The following is a 22240-nucleotide window of genomic DNA, read 5'->3' as shown; positions in this document are numbered from 1 at the left end:
AGATGTTCCCCACTTCCCCCACCCCTTTGTCTCCCTCTACCCAGCCTCCACCCCAGTCCAGGCCTTCACCACAGTATTGTCTATGTGCATGGGTTATCCATATATGTAGTTATGTTCTTGTTCTTTGGTTAATCTCTTCCCACCCCTGTTCCCTCTGAGATCTGCCAATGTGTTTCATGCATGCATGGAATAGATCTCTAATATTTTTAAGCCGAAGTCCCTTGGACACTGCAGTTTTCTTCAGTTTTTGCTTATACACAAATCATTCTTAATAGCTAATTAAGCTGAAGAGGCCTGGGAATAAAGTTTGAAAGTAAAGTTTTTTAAAAATCGGCGTTAAGAGAATTGTAGTAGGTCACCCAAACTTTAGGGAGGACATGAGATAAGGTTTCAAGGACTTTATCTCTTCTGTTTCGGTGATTGAGAAGAGGGCAGAGCACAACGAAACAGTTGGCCAAGAGGCCATTACTTATAGAGGTGGTAAAAATACGGAGTGTTCCGACAGTGCAGGTTCAGTACCATGCACTACTGATTAATAACTGGACCCAGGCCAGGTCCTGAGCCTCCTGCAACCACATAATACCTATGGTGCAGAGCATGTAAGGGAATCCACGCGTTTTACACTGCACTTGCGTCCTCTCCAGCATCTTCCTGATACTGGAAGGACCGCCGCTCCCCACCGCTCCTTTCCTGGTACATCTCACCTACCCGGTTAGAGAGCTTGGGATACATTCTTTAGAGAAGTTTACTTAATAGGAAAAAACGACTTCGCTCCTTCAAAATATAAAGTACCATTTCACAGACAGACGTATTTGACAGCCAATTACCATCGCAGTTGCCGTTTCTGTGTTCCAGGCTCCGGTGTGGACTGCGGGGACAGGGTCCGGCAGCTAGCAAGTTTAGTTGCGCGACAGCTGACGTGAGTCAACAAAGGTCACGTGAGACAAAGCGGTCTCGTCAATTGGCAGCGCCTGGCTTGGAAGGGGGAAGGCATCACGGGAACTTGGGGTTCGCTCTGTGACACAATTACAAGTTTGCGCTAGTGGTGGAGAAGTTTGTGATTCTACGAAATCCTCCCAGCACTGCAAGCTCCCGCCTTTTCTGGTGTCCCGACCTGTCCTGACATGTGATACGACAGCCAAGGACTGTAGCCAGTGCATCTGCTGCTTTCGCCATCACCTTGGGATTTTTTTAGCCGCCTTCCGCAGTGGAGATTGTGGCAGCGTTAAAGTTTGTGTGCCAGTCTCACGCAGCGAGGGCGTCTTTTGAGCGCTGTCCTGAGGGTTGGTGAGTTTCGGAGTTAGAGTTTTAAATTTCTTACTTTTCCATGAAATCCTGCGGAGTGTCGCTTGTTACTACCACCTCTTCTTTCTGTGATGAGGTAAAGAAAATGGCGGCGGGAAAAGCGAGCGGCGAGAGCAAGGAGGGGTCGTTAAGCTTGACAGCCGAAGAGAAGGAGGTGCTCGGCGGATTGGACAGGTATGGGCCACCATCATTTCCTTACACAGCTCTACACAGGTTAGGTTTGCTTTCCGGGGAGGTCTCAGTGCAGCTTGCCTCTGGAGGCAACGCGGAGGTGGGGGGGGGGGGCAGATCTCGGAGCTTTCCGAGTGTCAGGATACCTTAGACTTGGGTTCGAGAAGGAACAGGTCCGCTGGTTTTTACAGAACGTTAACGAACTTCCTGTATGTCTTTCCACAGCCGGCTCTTTGGATTCGTGAGGCTTCACGAAGATGGCGCCAGTACGAAGACTCTATTGGGCAAGGTAAGGCAACCGCGTGGGCCGACACTCCCTTGTCTGCCAGCTCCTGCTTGGGTTCCTGCGGCCCCCAAGGCCGGTTGTCGGTCGTTGCGGCTGCAGAGGAAAAACAATGTTTTTGGCCTTACCTCACTCTGAATACCTCGTTCGCTGTCTTCTGAAATTCTTGTAGGTTGAGCACAGATGGCGGCGCTTTGAGGCAGGACTCAACATTTATTTTAGCTAGGAAATCTCTGAATTTTAGGATAACAAGATTGAGAATGTATGCTATTTTCAAAATGTCGACTTATATGTCCTCTGGTTTTTTCCTTTGGCCCTGGGCTGGGATGTCTAATTTTAACTACACGTTTTAGGCTTTCTTTTCTCAGATGGGTTAAGGTACAGGAACTTTCAGCTGTAAAGACTTAGGTTTTTGGCCGGTATCTTAATCAGTACGTGTTTGACCTGAAGTTACGTGATTTGTTTATTTGTTTGGGTCTAGCTGCCACAGAAATATTGCTTGGAGTAGGATTTTTTTTTTTCCCTTTGCCTTGTTTCTTGTGTCTGATGGACACCAGGGCAGGATTCTCTGTTTATTAGTGTGAAAACTTCTTGGCACTGTCATTTACTTAATGGCTGCCCCTGTCGGCCAAGATGGCGGGAAAGAGTGGGAGGAGAAATGAAAGGATAGCTTTACAGGAGGGAGGAAATATAAACAGGAAAGTAGTATAGATGAGTAGACCTTGCCTTTGGCAGGTATATTTTGATAAAGGTTGACCGCTATTATTTATAAGCAGTATTCTGATACCTTTGCAAGCTTCTGACCAGTATTCACATATCTAAATTGTGCTCATCAATTTACATAGCACATTTACTCTCACTTAAACTGTTGTACAGAGACTATTGGAATCTCAATCGCTCTGTCATATACGTTTATACATATATTTTTATCTTCTCAGTAAAGTCTGGCAGAAATATCTGCATTGTCATGACAGTTCATCTGTGTGCAATAAATTTGCTTCCACTAGCTATTTTTCCCCCGTATAAAATCACTAACTACAGGTTTGACATAGTTAATCCTTCAATTGAAAAGGAATTACTGAATTTTTATTTATAAGATTTTCTTGCCTAGAATTCTTATTTGTATTATTAGACATAAGTTTCTTTCACAAATAATCTTTTATGTTTATTTGTTTTGATGGCAAATACTGGCGAGAAACTGAAGTGTAATCATTCATTCTTTTTTGTAAGTCCAGTCCACTTCATAAAACTTTAATGCTGTAGGTAACAATTGAGTCATTAAAAATATCACTGTAAGACTACTAATGAGCTCTGATGTGGTTTAAGCAATGGCAATTGTCTTATTTTGTTGTTATTTTTAATATTTTTATTGATTTTTTTAGAGAGAGAGGAAGGGGGAGGGAGGGAGAGAGAGAAACATCTATGTAATAACCCATCAGTTGGCTGCCTCCAGCAGCCCAGACATGTGCCCTCACCAGGAATCAAACTGGCAACCCAACTGGCAACCTTTTGGTGCCTGGAATGACACCCAACCAACTCCAGTAGAGTTGAGTCACTCCAATACATTAATTTTTTTGAACAGTTATTTTATATTGTAGTAACTTCAGCATTTATAACTTGAGTTGGAGAAGTTGTTTGTAATGATACTATTTGAAAAAGAATGGACAAATCAATTGGGTTATGAAAATGAAGAAATGAAAGTGATGTGATGATGTTTGATGTTTTTATGGGTAATATGTGAAAATACTTTTTTGAGAAATTTAAAAATCCAAATGAGATTTTCAGGAAAATTGTCAGTGGATGGTGCTTAACATTAGATAACAATTTGGAATGTACTCTTCAGATACTGTGCACTTACTGGGTTTAAATTGTAAGGTCCTGAAGTTTTTCAGTGAATTGTGAAGGGGTGGGGTGTATGCCTTTCTCAACTTTAATTACAGCATCATTTTAAATATGAGCAGGTCTGAACTACATATTTGTAAGAATTCATAAAATCAGAGTAATGTTTTGCTTAATAAACTATAAATATTTTACGTGAAATGGAAATAAAAATTAACTTCATGTAGCTTTGAGACATTTGTGAATTCCTACCTGCCTAGGTCAAGACTAATTAACTTTAATATTAAAGTGCAATAAAATATTCTGGGGTGTGTGCTAGAAACTTCATGGGTCTCTGCTCTTCTGCTTCCCAGTCTGTCCCTGCCCCCAGCTTTACTGAATTAAAGTTGGTGTAAAATAAAACTGCACATATTTAACACCTGTAACTCCAAAAGTTTTGGCATATGTGCATATCCATGAACGCACCACAACAATCATTATAATGTATGTATTCATTCCCTCCAAAAGTGTCCTCCTGTCCCCTTGCAAGTCCCTTCTTACTTTCCTTCCTTATTCTTCCACACCACTAATATTCATTGATCTTGTTATTGTTTATGTAAACTATAAATTACATTTCTAGAATTTTATATAAATGGAATGATTCAGTATGTGTGTGTTTTTTAAATTGATTTTAGGGAGAGAGGAAGGGGGCCGGGAGGAAGGGATTAAGGGGGAGAGAGAGAAACACTGACCTATTCTACTTTTTTATGCATTTATGGTTGATTCTTCTTTGTACCCTGACCTAGGATCAACCTGCAACCTTGGTTCCTGTCTGGATGGTGCTTTAACCAATTGAGCTACTGGGCCAGGGCACAATGATATTCTATTTTAACTGTACTCTTTATCCTAACGTAAACAAAATCAATGTTTCTCTCTTTTTCAAAAATACATGTATTCTAAATTTCTATTTACTGACTTTTAGAGAGAGAAGAAGAGAAACATCAATTTGTTCACCCATTTATGCATTTATTGGTTGCTTCTTGCACATGTCCTGACGCAGGATCGAACTGCAACCTTTGCTGTGCTCTAACAAACTGAGCTACATGGCTAGGGTTCGTGTTCTCTCTCTCTCTCTCTCTCTCTCTCTCTCTCTCTCTCTCTCTCTCTCTCTCTCCCCCTCTCTCCCCCTCCCTCTCTCCCTCCCTCCCTTCCACAAATCAATAAATAAAATTTATTAAAAGAAGAGAAAACAAATAGAATATCATTATTAACATTCCTTTAATGCTTAGAGACCTGGGAAATCTGTTTTAAGGAACTATTGCTAAATGCCCGTTACTGTTGTTTATTTAGAAGTTCCTTTATCAATTTTGTTGTTGTTATTCCTAACCCAAGGATATTTAGAGAATAGAAGGGGGGAAAAGGGTGGGGGAGAAACACTGATGTGAGATAAATATATCCATCAGTTGCCTGCCTTTGCCTCCCGAATGTTCCCCAACCAGAGACTGAACCTGCAACCTGGGCATGTGCCCTGACCAGGAACTGAATCGCTACCATTTTGGTCTTCATGAGGACACTCCAATTAACTGAGCCTGCCCTGGGGTTAGTTTTAGAATAGTTGGGTGTTTAAATGATTTTGGGTAATGGAAGTATTTTAAAATATGTTAAAGCATGAATTTTTAACTATGAATCCTTGCATGGAGAAAACTTAGTTTCAGGTTTTTTTTTTATACTATATACTTGAATGGTGATTTTTAAGATAATTTTGCATTATATATATATGTTCTGTTTGTTGACATTTAAACATATGGTCCTTTCCGGTTAAGAAGGTAGTTGTTTGAGTTCAAGTCACCATAGAAAAATAATGTCATGCTTTGTTATTTAGAAATTAAGCCTTTAATTTTGAACGTTAAAAGGGTGTATTCTTGTTAGGAAAGTTGAGTTAAAAAAAACATGCTTTTATTGTTTACTTATTACTCAACAAGGTCTTGTGTAGGCACTACATAGGAATGTTACTGTAAAACTTTGATATACAATATTAGTCATAAAGATTAAGATTATCAAAAATGTTTTCATATCTGAGAACACAATTCAGAACTATCCTTTTTAAAATTAAATAAGTCTGCATAGTCACATAAAATGACTAAGGAGCCCTGACCAGGTGGCTAGTTGGTTGGAGTGTTGTCCCAAACTCCAAGAGGTTACAGGTTCAATTTCTGGTCAGGGAACATGCCTAGATTGTGGGTTTCATCTGGGTCAGGCACATGGGAGGGAACTGATTGGTGTTTCTTCCTGACATTGGTTTCTCTTTCTCTCCCTTCTCTCTCCATTTCTCTGTAAAAATCAATAAACATATCCTCAGGTGAGGAGTAAAGGAAGAAAAGACTAAAGAAATTTGACTGCTGTTATTTAGTGTACCTGGTAAAACTGTTTTGCTAGATACGAATTTTTGTAACTTAGGTGTTGAAATTGATTTTATAAGCCTCACTCTAAACCAAAATGAAGTTTAGTGTTTGGCCAAACTATAGAATTAAAGTAGATATTTTTCTTTATACATAAGATTTTTCATTTTGATATTTGTTTTTGCAATGCCTTGAGCTCTTTGCAACTGATGCTAAGTAAACAACTAATATTTTTCAAATGAGGTATTCAGAGAGCTAATTTGTGTTAAGAAAACCATAAGATTCTTTGAATTGACAAATGAAGGCCTATGTATGCATACATATTTGTAGACTGTTAATGGAATTTTTTTAATGATTGGCATATTTTATGACCTTAGATTGAGGCTTACAAATTGAAACCATAAATCAGAGCAACAACTTATGTGTGATAAATTCAAGGGTTTTATGCAGTCAGTATGGAGATAACATATATATCTTTGTCTCCTATAGGGTAGAAAAATAATTTTTCCCTCTAACCTTCTTAGCTCTTGGTTGAGACCTTCTGTGTAATCAAAGACACAATAACAAAAGAAAAAGAAGTTTTATGACATGCTTGTACCTTCTGTATACATGGAAGATACTCAGGAAAATTGAGTAACTCTTCCAAGTGGCCCAAACCACTACCTTAAATGCTATTTCAGCTTAAGGCAAAAAAAAAAAGTTGGGGTAGGGAGCCAATTAAGGGAAGTTGCCAGGAAAAGCACTGTAAATATGGGTAAGATTGTTACAGATTTAAGTTTGGGGTCCTCACTAATGGTGAGAGTTTCTTGTGATTTAGAGTCCTCATCTTTCAGGGGAGAGAGGGAGATGCCCTAGCAAATGGAGTTTCTCCTTAAATGTAAAAGACCCTTAACACAAGGGCAGTTGCTGCTCGCTTTTAAGAGTAAAAGTAAAAGTAATCAGTTGAGCCTGACTGGCATGGCTCAGCAGTTGAGCATCGACCTGTGATCCAGAAGACTGCAGTTTGATTCCAGGTCAGAGCATGTGCTCAGGTTTGGGGCTCGATCCTCTGTAGGAGATGTGCAGGAAGCAGCCCATTAATGACTCTCATCATTGATGTTTCTCTCTCCCCATTTCCTTCCTCTGTCTGAAATCAATAAAAGCATTAGAGAAAAAAAGGACTAGTTTAAGTTTAAGTAGCTCTCTTCTGTATCTTCTGTTCCTCTCTGGTTTCATTTTGTAATAATACTTATGCTCTTGTTCCTTTTCTTGAGATCTTGAAATGAGTATTCACTGGTCTGTTTAAGGCATTCTGCGATAGATATTTGGCAGGACACAGGAATATTTAATAATGGTCATATTGTTTTGTTGTTGTTTTTGTCAATCCTCACCTGAGGATATTTATTTTGTCCATTGATTTTTTTTTTTTAAGAGAGAATGGAAGGGAGGGGGGAGAGAGAAATCGCAGTGTGAGACCCATCGATTGATTGCCTCCTGTATGTGCCTCGGCTGGGAAGGGCATTGAGCTTGCAACCCAGGTAGGTGCCCTTGACCAGAATCAAACCCACAACCAGTCAGTCCGAGGGCTAGTGCACTAACCCCTTGCTAAACTGGCTAGGGTTTAATAATGGTCTTATTGGAGAGAAATACTTCTGGTGAAGACAGAAGACAATTTAAAATTCTCAAACTTTCGGTATTCCTGGGCTGTTTTATATTATTTTTCCTTTTTTTTCCTTTTAATGAGCATACATTAGTTTTAAAATCATAAATATTATGAAAGAGGTGTTAACAAAGTATAGAAAATTTTAATTAGTTGGTCATAATTGTTGATAAGTATTTGAATACTAGTTTCCAGCTCTTTTGAGCATATTGTCTAACAGTGGATTTACTGAGTCATATGCTAATATTATGTGCTTAAATCTTGAGGAACCAACTGTGGTCTATGTTTCTTGTTTTTTTACAGTGTTTCAGATATGTCAGTTTGATAAGTTGGTTCAATTTTTTAATATTTTTACCAATTCTTTGTTTGTATTCTATCTGATAGTGACATTGGAATGTTAAAACCCTTTTAATTTAATTGTTGGATTGTTACTTTTCCTCTTCATTCTGTTACCTTGATGTCACATATTTTAGGACTCAGTTACATATGCATTGAGAAGTTATGTTTTTCTGATTGATTTTTTTGGTCATAAAAGGTACTACTTTTTTAGTCTCTGTTACTATCTTATTTTAAGATTTATTCTGTCTGGAATTATTCTAGTCATTTTGTTCTTGTATTGCTTCTGTTTTCATAGTTTACCAGTCTTGTTACTGGGACCCCAATATTTGAGTCTATCTGCCACCACACTTGTGGAAATTCTCTATGTAAGAAACATTCAAAACTACAGAGAATTTTTTGGGAGTTTATTTGAGCCAAACTGTCCACAGTTTCTGGGAAGCAAAATCTCAAGGGAGAAAATGCTCCAGAAAATGGCAGTTTGCACCTTATTTTATACATCGTATTAAAAAGAGAAGACAAGTGGCCTACATGTAATTATTAGTGATAGATTAGGGAGGTGAGAGAAAGCAGGGAAACCTGTGTGATTGGCTAAGAAGTAAAATGATACGTCTTTTACATAGGTGGGTACAGGATAGTTAATAATCAACAATTATTAATAATGTTAATAATCAACAATGTTAATAATCAACATGATAAAAATGGCAATAAGAGGATTTGTAGTCTGTTCTGGTGCATTGATTGTGCCCCGAGGGGCCTGGAAAAAGGAAAGTTACATTTCAACGGTATGTTTTAGATGCAAAAAACAATAGATAGCCCTGGCCAGTGTGCCTAAGTAGTTGCTGCCTATCTGCTCACCAAACAGTTACAGGTTTGATTCTGGGTCAAGGACACATACCTAGATTGCAGATTCAATTCCTGGCCCCAGTCAGGACATGTGCAGGAGGCAACCAATCAATGTGACTCTCTCTCATTGATGTTTCCCTCTCTGTCTGTGTCTCTCCTTCGCTTTCTTTCTGTGTGTGTCTCTCTTTCTTTCCTCCTTTCTTCCCCCCTTCCACTGTCTCTAAAAGTACATGGAAAAAAGATTCTCCAGTAAGGATTAACAACAACAAAAAAGACAATAGACATGCTCAGTTAAGATAAAGACTGACTTGTGAGGGAAGATTCTCGCCTAGGACATGACTACCTGCCATAAACTGCTTTTAGTTAAAAAGTTTTAACTTTAGACCATCCTTTGTGGCTGCTTGAGGTCTCTGAGTTTCCAAGGCCTTCCCTGAGCTTGTCAGGTTAGTATGTGGCCCCTTTACATCCACAAAAGAAAGGAATTAGCCAGAGTTTGCACTCTAGAAAGAAAAATAGTTTAATATTATGTTTACCTGACATAGGAACACATAATTGTGTGTGTGTGTGTGTATATATATATATATATATATATATTTAAAACCCTCTTCATGGATTTTAATGGAAAGGTCAACAGTTTTAGTAGGGGAGTTGAACACCCCACTGTCATCCCTGGACAGATCTTCCAGTCAGAAAACCAACAAGAAAACAGCGACCTTAAATGACACACTAGATCAGATGGATTTAATTGATATTTTTCAGAATATTTCAATCCAAAGCAGCAGAATGTACATTCTTATGAAGTACACATAGGACATTCTTTTTTTTTCTTTTTTCTTTTAATATATCTTTATTGATTTCAGAGAGAGGAAAGGAGAGGGAGAGAAAGATAGAAACATCAATGATGAGAGAGTAACTGGGGATCGCGAGCCCACAACCTGGGAATGTGCCCTGACCGGAAATCGAACCCTGATTGCCTGGATCCTAGGTCGATGCTCAACCACTGAGCCACGCCCGGCCAGGCCACATAGGACATTCTTAAAGACAGAGACCACATGTTAGGACGCTGAATAAATCTTAGCAAATTTAAGAAGATTGAAATCATACCAAGCATCTTCTCAGAGATCACAGTGGCATGAAACTAAAAATCAACTACAATAAAAAAACTCAAAAACATTCAAACACATGGAGGCTGAATAACATATTCATGTTATTAAACAATTAATGAGTTACTAGTGAAATCAAGGAAGAAATAAAAAGTTACCTAGAAAGAAATTAAAATGGACATACAACAAACCAAAATCTGTGGCTACAAAGCCCCAAAATCTATGGTATACATCATATAAAATATGGAGTAAATATAAAAATCAAGTGATCCTATAAATAGATGAAGAAAAGGTGTTAGGTAAAATCCTACACCCATTTATGATAAAAACTCTAAGCAAAGTAGGAATAGAGGAATCACACCTCACCATAATAAAAGCCATATATGAAAAACCTACAGAAAACATCAGTCGATGGGCAAAAACTGAAAGTGTTTCCCTTAATATCAGGAACAAGGCAGGGATATCTGCTTTCACCACTCTTATTTAACTTAGTACTGGAAGTCCTAAGCACGGCAGTTGGACAAGAAAAAATAAAAGGCATGCATATTGGAAAGGAGGGAGTAAAACTTCTATTATTTGTAGATGACATGATTTATACATAGAAAATCCTAAAGACTCTGCCAAAAAACTACTAAATATAGCAAATTAATTCAGCAAAGTAACAGGATACAAAATTAATATCCAGAAATCAGTGACATTTTTATACACCAATAATGACCTGTCAGAAGGAGAAAGTCAGAAAAAAAATCTCATTATATTATACCAAAAATAACAAGGTACCTAGGAAGAGAGCCCAGAATTCAGCCTATGCCTTTATGGTCAATTAATATTTGACAAAGGAGGCAAGAGCATACAATGGAGTAAAAACTGTCTCTTCAATTAACGGTGTTAGGAAAAGGTATATGCAGGTATATGCAGAAAAAATGGAACTAGACCACCAACTTATACCATACAAAAGAATAAACTCAAAATGGATTAAAGACACAAATGTAAGTTGATAAAACATAAAAACCTTAGGAAAACATAGGAGGTAAAATGTCAGACATCTCCAGTTGCAGTATTTTTGCCTTTAAATGCTATTAGGGCAAGGGAAATAGGAAAAAACATGGGACTACTAAAAAGCTGCTGCACAGCAAAAGAATCCATCACCAAAATGAAAGGGGAACCCACTATATGGGAGAACATACTTGCCATCTGATAAGGGGTTAGTTTGCAATGTTTAAAAAGAACTAATACAATTCAACACCAGGAAGACAAACAACCCAATTTAAAAATGGGGAAAGGTTCTGAATAGACACTTCTCCAAAGAGGACATACAGATGGCCAAGAGGCATATGAAAAAATGTTAAGTCACTGGTCATCAGAGAGAATTGTTAACTTAAGAAACATTCAAACCTGTGAATAATTTTTTTTATTGTTTCTAATCCTCATCTGAGGAGATTTTTTCCATTGGTTTTCAGAGACAGTGGAAGGGAAAGAGAGAAACAAGGATATGAGAGTGGTTGCCTCTTAATTGGTTGCCTCCCACACACACCCTGACCCTTAGAGAGTGGAAGGGAGAGAGAGAAACAAGGATGTAAGAGAGACACATCAATTGGTTGCCTCCTGCACACACCTTGACCCCTTGGGTCTGCTGTGGATCAAGCCTGCAGCCCTGGTTCATGCCCTTGGCTGAAATCGAACCTGAGACCCTTCAGTCCACCGGCCAACACTCCAACCACCGAGCCAAACCAGCTAGGGCTCTAAGGAATTTTTTTAGTTTATTTGAGCCAAACTGGACAAATACCAGGAAGCAGAATCTCAATAAATTGAGATATTGCTTACGAGAGTGGCAATTTTGCACCTTATTTTGTACATTACAATCCAAAGAGGAGATGTAAGTGGGTACATGAAATCAATCCATTGTTTGATAGAGTAGGGAGGCGGGAGGAAACAAAGCAGAGAAATCTCTGGGTTGGATAAAAAGTAAAATGATAAGACATCTGCTTCTTTTACTTAGGTGGGTGCATGATAGTTATCAGTCAACATGATATAACAGTGAGAGGATTTATGGTTTCCACCCTGGTGCCCTGGTTGTGCCCTGTGGGATCTGGAAAAAGGGGAGTTACCCTGACATTCCAAAGGAGTGTTACTGTAAATGCAATGGACAGACTTAGTTAAGGTTAAAGATTGAACTTTGTCAGGGAAGATGCCAGCCTAGGATATGACTATCCACCATAAACTGCTTTTTAGTTTTAAAAGTTTTAATTTCAGACCATACTTTGTCATTACTTTAGGTCGCTGAGTTGCAAGGCTGCCATGCAGGCCCCTCTTGAGCTTGTCAGGTTAGCATGCGGTCCCTTTTTTCCCCATAGATGCAAATTAAAATTACGATGAGGTAATCACCTCACACCTCCAAAATGGCTACAGTCAACAAACAAGTTCTGGCAAGGTTGTGAAGAAAATGGAACCCTAGTGCACTGCTGTCGGGAATGCATACGGGTGCAGCCACTATGGAAAGCAGTATGGAGTTTCTTCAAAAAATTAAAAGTGAAACTGCCTTTTGAACCAGTAATCCCACTTCTGGGACTATATCCTAAGAATCCCAAAACAGCAGTCAGAAAGAATATGTGCACCTCTATGTTCAGAGCAGCATTATTTACAATGGCCATGATCTGGAAGCAGCCCAAGTGCCTATCAGTAGATGACTGGACAAAAAAGCTATGGTGGACAAAATAACATTTGTACCACGGAATACTATGCAACTCTTTAAAAGAAGGAAATCTTACCTTTTGTAACAGAATGGCTGTATCTGGAGATGATTATGCTAAGTGAAGCCAGTCAGAGAAAGACAAAAATACCATATACTCTCACTTATATGTAATCTCATGAATGAAATTAACTGACAAAATAGAACTAGAGATGTGTATATGGAACAGACTGACATATCTCAGAGGGAAGGGATTTGGGGGGAAGAATTGGATAAGGAAGGTGAAGAGATTAGTCAAAGAAAATATATACAGAACCTGTGGACACAGCAGGGTAGTGAAGATTGGGGGGGACAGGCTAGCTGGAGTTCAGAAAAGGGGGGAGGAAATGGGATACACATGTAATAGTGTCAACAATATAAAAAAGGCTTAATATTGAATTGGCCAATTGGCGGGAGGCTAATGTTCTGAAAGACATGACTTGCTGGTTTGTATGTTACAGAATATATAGGACAGAATCACAAGACAGGTGGGTTAGTTTGCTATGGCATCGGTCAGTCTGGTTTCATGGGAAAGTAGCCAGGGATTCATTCCACCTTAGGGCTCAGGATCTGAAACAATTTAGTTCAAGATACTATCTTTAGATTGCCAGAGGTTCAGACCTTGTGACCATTAGTCAGGCTACTATCTTCTGCTGCCTTGGGGGGAAAGGGGTTGCTGACTATCCAGGGCAGACCCTAGGGTATAAGGGGTGTAGATTTATTGGTGGTAGATTAAGGAGGCAAAGTAGGGAGATCTTCAGGAATAGATGAAAACAGAATGGAGAGGCACATACTAGTTTTACATTGGTGGTTACAGGATAGTTAACATTACAGTACATAGAATGAGGAAACAAAGTAACAGTGTGAAGTTTAGTCTAGTGTTCTGGGTGTGCCCTGAGAGGTCTGGAAAAGGGGGATTACTTTGTTATTCTAGATGGAAAACAAAACCAAGAAACAGGCTCACTTAAGGTAAAGATTGACCTTTATCAAGGAAGCTACAGGCTTAGGATGTGGGAAATTTTATGATCAGATACTGCTACATGGTTACTTTTAGTCTCTGAGTTTGTAAGGCCTACCATACAGACATTTTCTGAGCTTGTCACATTATTAGTATGTGGCCTGTTTTTTTATCTTCCACAACTAATTAGAGATTTATTTGCCCTGCCCATATTAACTTTAAAATGTCAAATTCATTGTTTTATTAACGGAAAGTTAAAAAAATACTGTTGCCTAATAGTTTTAAGGTTTTGTATCATGTATTATACCATTTGCCAGAGAAAAATCATATGATTTGAATAAAAGAGGATCTTGAAATTTTCTGTGTCCAAATTATATTAATTTCTGGGGTTTAAGAATAGATTCATACTTTATTTTCAGTGATTGTAGTTTGGTACTTACACTTTTTTAGATAGTTTAGAAACTGAAAACAGTCCTTTTTTATATCTTACTGTAAAAATAATCAGGTCAATTCAGTATAGCTTTATTTATAGGTATTTAACTTATATTTAAGTACTGCTTTTTGGGTATATAATTTTTTTGGCTGTACACTTGAAATGTACTCTTTCTTAAAGGAAACTATATGCTTCAAGAAAGGAAGAGCCCTGGCCATTTCGGTTCAGCAGTTAGAGTTTTGGTCCTCGGACTAAAGGGTCCTGGGTTTGGTTCCAGCCAAGGGCATGTAGCTCCGTTACAGACTTGATCCTGGGCGTGGGGGCTAGGGCAAGTGCATGAGGCAAACAGTCGATGTGTCTGTCTTTCCGTCTCTCTCCCCCCTCCCCTTCCACTCTCTCTGAAAAGCAATTGGGGGAGAGAAAATCAAGTACTTTGATGTGGATATTCTATTCTACAACACACTTTGTCATCCTAACAGAATTTCCTAAGGAGGTGAGATGATTTTTATGATACTGAGAAAGTACTCTGCTTTCTCTGTGTTTGTGTGTGAGAGAGAGAATATTTGATGTTAGGTGCTTTTTCAGAGGTACTATACCTGGGAATGTTCCTGGGCATGTACCCAGAGATCAAAGAATACATATATTTCCTAGTACTCTCTTTAAATATGCCATTTATAGCAGTGGCCAGGTAGCTCAGTTGGTTAGAGTGTCATCCTGATACACCAGGGTTTCGGTTTTGATCCCAGGTTAAGCACATAGAAAAGTCAACCAATGAATGCATGAATAAGTGGAACAACATATCTCTCTCTTCATCCCTCCCATGCTCCCTTTCCCACCTCCAAAATCAATAAATGAACAAAAAAAAAGTAAAAAAATAAATAGACCAGTTGTTATGTTAAGACTGAGAGAGCACGGAGATGAAAGTGGTTAAATTTCTAAGGCCCTCTGTGGTTAGTACCAAGTGTGTTTGTGGAGAAACTACAGAGCATTGTTCTTTCTGATTTATTAGTACAAAACATTCCTGTCAGAAGGATGTCTACATTTATGTGTATTGTGGTGAGATAATATTAGAGCTAGTATGTCCGAAATGTATGAAGATGATTAGGAAGAAAACAATTGAAAGTATATGGCAGTCCAAAAGTTAGCACACTTTGCAAAAACAATAGCTTACCAGTACAAATATTACCTACCATTGAGCAATGGTGCTGTAAAGGACATTTTTCATGTTATATGTAATTTAAAATTTTATAGCTATATTTAAAAAAGTGAAAATGAAAGCTGTGGCACATTTACACAGTGGAATACTACACTGAGTGAAAAAGAAGGATCTCTTACCCTTTGAGACAGCATGGATGGAACCGGAGAGTATTGCTAAGTGAAATAAGCCAGTCAGAGAAAGTCAGATATCCTATGATCTCATTTATATGTGGAATCTAATGAACGGAATAAATGGAAAAACAAAATAGAAACAGAGGCATGGATACATGGAACAGAATGACAGCTGTTACAGTGGAGTAGCAAGGGGGGCGGCTGGGCGGCTGGATAAAAGAAGGTGAAATTAACAAAAGAACATACATACATAACCCGTAGACACAGACAACAGTGTGCTGATGTCCATAGGGAAGGGGATGTATATGCTAGGTGGAGGTGGACAAAGAGGGGATGGGATTGGGGACATTTGTAATAGTGTGGGATGCTTTGGAATGTCAGAGTTTAGAGTAATGAAAGGTTTATTGCTTGAGAAGGTACCAACCCAGAAGATGGGAGATGTAATAGTGTCTCAAGTTAATTTTAAGGGAATAGTGGGAAGAGGTATGGGAAAGTACTGGTGGGGCAAGTTTTACTTGCAGGTCCTTGGAGCTTGACCATTTATGGTAACAGGGCATCAACACCAGAAGACAAGGACCCTTTACTTACTATTTTTTTTAATATGTCTTTATTGATTTCAGAGACAGGAAGGGAGGGGGGTGAGAGAGAGAAACATCAGTGCTAAGAGAGAATCATTGATCGGCTGTCTCCTGCACGCCTGCTGCTGAGGGATCAAGCCTGCAACCCGGGCTTGTGCCCTGATCAGGAATTGAACCTTGATCTCCTGGATCATAAGTTGATCACAGGTCACTGCTCAACCGCTGAGCCATGCCGCCAGTCAAAGACCCTTTACTTCTGAAAGGATTCCAGATATGCCCTAGTTTTTTGTTTCCATGTGTTTTGGAGTGGGGTATAACAGGGTTGTAAGAAGGTCAAAAGTCTCTCTTCTGATCATGATTTATGCTCCGGCTGCATGCCATACAGCTTTGGTCTGTTTCTGAAAAGCAACTTGGGCTCTGGTTATATAGGACCATTTTGATCTGGTTCTTTGGGTTTACAACATGTGGTTACTGGCTGCTGAAATTCAATAAAACTTATTCTGCCTGTGCCTATTTATTTTTCAAAAAATTAATTTTAGAGAGAGGAAGGCAGGGAGAAATGAAAGAAAGAGAAACATCAGTGTGAGAGAGAAACGTTGATGGACTGTCTCTCGCACATCCTCTAACCTGGGTTCAAACATGAAACCCTGGTATGTACCCTGACCTGGAATTGAACCTGCCACCTTTGGGTACACAGGAAGACTCTCCAACCAACAGAGCCAAACTGGCACAAAGTCATAATTGAGATTTATAATTTGTATAAAGTCATTAAGAAATCCTTTATTATTTTATTTAGTAAGTCTTATTCCACCTTTTTATGTGGGAAAGCACTTAGGTTATAATGTGGTGGCTCTCTTAACAGATAAATACTTAGAAAGCTGTTCTCAGAAATTGAGTCCTGAGTCAGTGAAAAAGGTAAAATATAGATTATTTTGATTTCTTGAGTATTCTTATGTAGTATATATTTCATTCTCTCAGAAAGGATGCAATTAGTATTTTGCTTTTTTCTAAATGCATATATTTTTTCATTTCTAGGCTGTTCGCTGCTACGAATCTTTAATCTTAAAAGCTGAAGGAAAAGTGGAGTCTGATTTCTTTTGTCAATTAGGTCATTTTAACCTCTTATTGGAAGATTATCCAAAAGGTAATGTGTTTTCTCTTTTAAAATTTGTGGTTGATTTGTTTGCATAATATATAAATGGCAACATTTTTACTCTTTACCAAGGGCATTTATTACTGTTTTTTAGTTTCTTCTACTAAGTTCATAAATACAAATGGCAGTGTGAAAGAGTAGATAGATATAAAACAGAAAGCAACAAATGAATAAATAAACAGAAACTCAGAGACACTGACAACATTATGGTGATTATCAGAGGGAAAGGGGGTGGAGGGCAGTAAAGGGTAAAGTGGGGATAAATGGTGACAGAAGATATGACTTTGTATACTTTTATTAACTATTACCACCCCTGTAAAAATACAGTAGATGGAAATGTGAAATTTTTATTTAACTCCATGTAAATATTTATGGATCACTTTGTAAAACTCATAACATGTATATTGCTATTTTGCTTGACCTTGTGAAAATCTCTGTTCTTTAAAACCTTGTCATAGTAGAAAGAAATCTAGTTTCATATTGTTGTCTATAAATACAACTGTGGACATTTTGGAAATAGTAAACTATAGTGTTTTTCAACACCACCAAGCAGGTCTTCAGTTTTCAATTCTCTGTGGTGTCCTACTAATTTAACTCAATTCTTACACTATATACTTGTTGATCCCACAGGTAAAGGACTCAGTTCCTTTCACATGACTGCCCCACTTCAGATGCCAATTCCAAGTTAAGGTGGTCACCTGTGCTAGTGATAGAGCAGCTTTAAATCAGAGGTTCCCACAACGCCTTCTTTGGGTTTAATAATTTATTAGGAGAGCTCACGATGCCCAGGGGATGATTTGCCAGTTTATTATAAAGGATATGTAAAGGATACAGAAGAATAGCCAAATGAACATAGTGAGGTCTGGAAGTGTACAGAGCTTAGGAGCTTCTTTTCCTAAGGAACTAGGGTATATTTGCCAACTTGGAAACTCATAAACTCATCGAATTTCAGTATTCAAGAGTTTATTTTGCGTCCTTTTGCCTAAACCCTTCAGCTCATGTTGAGGCTACATGAGGGCCATGTGGTAAATCACCTCATGAGCAGAAATTCTGGTGAGCTCAAAAGAGGCTCTTAGGAATAATAAAAGGATGCCTGTCATTCAGAAAATTCTGTTTTTTAGAAGCTCTGTACTGGAGCCAGGATATAAACCAAAAAATTTTTTATTACTATGGACACAGACAGCATTTCAAATCCTTTTGTTCTTGATTTTCTTTCAAAATTTTTCATTTTAGTTGTAAATTCAGTCTTTATTCATGTTACTGTATAGTAATATACATAATCTTCTCTACATTTGAACCTTGAGTAAGACATTTTTTATTCACTTAGAATATTTTTTCTTCTCAGAAATAGGTGGGGACAAATAATTTGAGATAATCTTTCAAGATGTGTGCTTTCATAGTTCGCCCAAGACCGGTACTCATTTAGTAAGTTAAAGTGACTGGGAAAAATGCTTTTACTCCCTTTAAAAGTACACACCCCATATCAAAGAAAAAGTATAGGTAAGAATATGCATAGGTATGTTATTTTTAGTAATTGTGTCTAGCAGATACAATTGGCTACTTGTTTTAGGATTAGAGTGTAAAGTTGGTGGTATGTTACTGTGGTGCTTTAACAGCATAGTTTATTGTTTTTCACTCTTTTTGGTCAAGTTATGGGAGTGAAATTTTTCCATTTCTTCTTTGGAGTAATTGGCTAAGACCTCTTGTAAAACAAGATAGATTAATGTTACTGAACTTGAGTATTTGAGTTTGACTACACTCCTGGCTGAAATAAATGCACAAGCAGAAGTTTGGAATGCAGAAAGGAAGTAGTTTGTATACTTGGCCAATTTGGAGTGTGCTTTAGGTTATGCTCTGAGAGACCCTACTCCCGGATGGTGTGTAGGTTACAGATGACATAGGGCAAAGTTACAAGACACTGTGGGTTAGGGGTTCTGGGTCTTCCTGGGAGCTGATTGGTCATAGGTGAGGTAAGGGTAATTTCTTCAGGTCTTGAGGACAGCTCTGAGGTCTGCTCGACCTCTCTGTCTGGTGTCACCGGAAAGTAGCCAGGGGGGTCATTCTGCCTTGATGTTATCTTTACTCTGCCAGAGTTCCAGACCAAGTGACTATTAGTTAGGTCCAGTCTTCTTCTGCTCCCTCAGGTTGGTGATTATCATGGGTAAAAGCAAGGTATAGAGAAAATTATTTCTAAAGATATAACTGTTGCCCATGAAAGTGGAGCCCTTGTGGTGCCATGAGGAAAAGCATTTTTTGACCCCACAAGGGAGGGTGAGGTCTGGTGGTAAGATTTATTTGGGTGAAAATAGAAGACAGCCCCTGGATTTTAAGTGTCCTATCTGTGTCCATCCTGCCATGGAAAATCAGGGCCAGAGATAGGGCCAGTGTGCACAAAGATCCTGTGCCATATTAAAGCTCAGCCCATTCTAGCCTTTCTCACCATCTGGCTAGCTTAGTTTATGTTCCCGGCTGTAGTCTGACTGCAATCTGTTGCTTTGCTGCAGTATCCAAGCTCCCACCTGGGTCCTGTGTTTGGAGTCCATGTGGCATTTGGCCACGAGGCTGCTAAGGCCACATGCTATTGAGAGAACTGGAGAGAATGCATGGGTCAAGTGCTTTGTTCCCTGTGGTTATATCATGGGCTTGGGAAGGACCAGGAGCTTCTTCAAAATAATCAACTTATCAAGCTTTCGTAGGCTTAAGCTAGGCCCGCCTTCTAACAGGTACCCAGGGTAGACTGACAGGTCTCTGTGGTTGCCATTTTGACTCCTATTGCACATGTACTTACCTCCATCTGCTCCCTAACAATCTGGTATCAGAGGTGGGAAGGGAAGAGTGTTAATCTTTGGCTGGGCAATGCTATGATCCCCTGGAGTGTGTGAAGCTGTAGCTTTCTGGTGAAACAATAATGTCTGATTCCCTTTGCTCTGTTCCTTATTAATATGTAGTTGTGTTACTGGACATACAGCCCCCTGAGTCAGAGTAGGGGGCTTTCCCCTCCTTGGTTCCTGACAGTCTTAGAAAGATTTCAGATGAGTGTCAGACAGCAGCGTTGAAGCAAAGCAAGCAAATTTATTAAAAATTCACTTGGTGTAAAGCACAAGTGGGCAACTCAGCTAGCCTGAGTATCCTGCCAGGTCGAGGTTCAAGGGCTTTTATACCCTTCACCCTGTAGGTTTCAATGTTCCCCCTCTACACTGTTGTGGCTTATCTCAGAATGTTTGTACATATATTTGATCATCTAGTTTGGCAGATCCTAAGGCGTCCGACTTCTTTGTTCAGTGGATGAGATAAAACTTCCCCTTCTTTCCCCTTTCCATGTCCCAGCAGTTATCTTGCCTACCAAATATCCCCCAAGTGATATCATCCAAATGCTTTTGGTGTTTTATTGTTTGTCTCGAAGACATTATCTGCCCCTGGGTGTAGCTGGCATGACTGTCATTAATTGGGTCATTGTTCTCTATTTTCCCAGGTAAGGGTGATTTAAGCCATGTATTCTTTGGTTAGGGAGGAAGGTATTAACCATTTGCTCCCAAGTGTCCTTGTTTGGGGAAGATAAGGTCTTGTAATTCACAAGCTGGCTGCAAGCTGCCCAGACTGTTTGGCTTCATTTAATTATCTTGTCTCAGTTTCTGTGTACTACTTGTTCAGGGATTCTCCTAGCCACAATTTTTTTTTTTTTAAATATGTCTTTATTGATTGAAGGGAGAGGGGGAGAGAGAGAGAGAGAGAAACATCAATGATGAGAGAGTCATGCATCGGCTGCCTCCTGCACTCCCCCTTCTGACAATCAAGCCCAAAACCTAGGGATGTGCCCTGACCAGGAATCAAATCTCAATCTCCTGGATCCTAGGTCAATGCTCAGCCATTGAGCCGTCCAGCAGGGCTATCCTGCCACAATTAAACCTATGCTAACATAACCACAAATCAAATCATGAGGACCCTCAGTTTCATTTACAAGAGAAAAACAAACAAAAGTTTATTAACATGTCCATATCATTTATATATGGGAGATAGCCATGAAAATTGAGGAACTTTCTGAGATGGCCTAAGCAACCAGATTAAGCTCAGCTAAATAAGATGTTGGAGGGTGGGGCCAGCATATTATAAAAGTTAATTGGGAAAGGTACTTTAAACAAAGAGAGAGTGGAAGGGAGGGAGGGGGAAAGAGAGAGAAACATCAATGTGAGAGAGACATGCCAGGATCAAGCCTGCAAAGAAGATATGTGCCCTTGGCTGGAATCAAACCTAGGAACATTCAGTCCTTGGGCTGATACTCTAACCACCAAGCCAAACAGGCTAGGGCAAGACACATATTTGTTTTACATTGGTGGGTATGTTGAGGGCATCTAGAATGGCACCAGGTGTTAGATCAATGGGGTCAAACTGGATCTGGGTTCAACAGCCTCTGTACTTGAATTCTGGCTAGGAAAGAATTCAGAGTCAAGACTCAAACTATAAGAACATTTATTTGTAAAACCTAGAATACAAGGAATGATTTCTAGAAGAAATGGGTTTAGGAAATAAGCTATAAAGGCAAAGGAAGTGTCCTTGGAGCTTAGAAGTGAGGACGGTAAAGGTGATACACCTAGGAGGAGGAAAGAGGAACGGAAAGGCACTAGCATGCTTCCTGAAGGGAGAGGGATCCTTCATCCTAATGGTTTTAAGGGTGGAGATTTTAGGGGAGGTCCCAGGGGATTTCAATAGAATATTCAGCAGCTTTCCAGGTGTGTCCTGGTCCCCACCGATTGATTGGTTGGTACCAGGATCATTATTCAGTGCAGGTCACGTGTGGCATTGTTTGGCTTATTTGGTTTTGTTGCTTTCTGGGCCTGAAGCTGAAATACAACTGAAGTCCAGATATTATCTCTAGGGAGAAAAAGTCAAGGAATCTATACCCTGTGACCAATGATATTATAGGGAGGAAAGGCCACCCTGGGAAAGAGGTTCTGCCCTACAATTGTCCGTTGCTAGACATTCAGAGCCTTCCATCTTGGTTACCTTCTGTACCTGGCCCCTCTTCCTTCTTTGCTCATGTCTGTCTAACTGCCTACTACATCCATAGGATAGTTAACAACTAACATTTATAACACAGAGAAATGGTATTTGGGCAATAACACAATAATGAGGGGTTCTGTGGTCTCATTCTATGATGGGAAGT

The 22240-nt window shown here is 39.2% G+C and overlaps 1 protein-coding gene across 4 annotated transcripts in view; it reads left to right on the top strand.

Moving 5' to 3' along the window:
• The first annotated feature begins 978 nt into the window (after nucleotides 1-978).
• LOC308552009 (lysine-specific demethylase 6A-like) overlaps nucleotides 979-22240 on the top strand; it is a 252461-nt gene continuing 231199 nt past the window's right edge. For 2 of the 4 annotated variants that reach the window (XM_081126955.1, XM_081126953.1), the window contains exons 1-4: nucleotides 1006-1287; nucleotides 1382-1479; nucleotides 1702-1765; nucleotides 16962-17070. In XM_081126955.1, coding sequence (XP_080983081.1) covers nucleotides 1391-1479; nucleotides 1702-1765; nucleotides 16962-17070 — 262 coding nt within the window. In that variant the 5' untranslated portion in view covers nucleotides 1006-1287; nucleotides 1382-1390. Of the gene's footprint in view, nucleotides 1480-1701; nucleotides 1766-16961; nucleotides 17071-22240 lie in introns of all 4 variants that reach the window. The other 2 variants (XM_081126956.1, XM_081126954.1) reach the window with 1 other exon arrangement.

The sequence above is a fragment of the Miniopterus schreibersii genome, assembly GCF_964146895.1.
Source record: "Miniopterus schreibersii genome assembly, chromosome: Y".
Lineage (NCBI taxonomy): Eukaryota > Metazoa > Chordata > Mammalia > Chiroptera > Miniopteridae > Miniopterus > Miniopterus schreibersii.
This window is presented reverse-complemented; position numbering and strand designations above follow the sequence as displayed.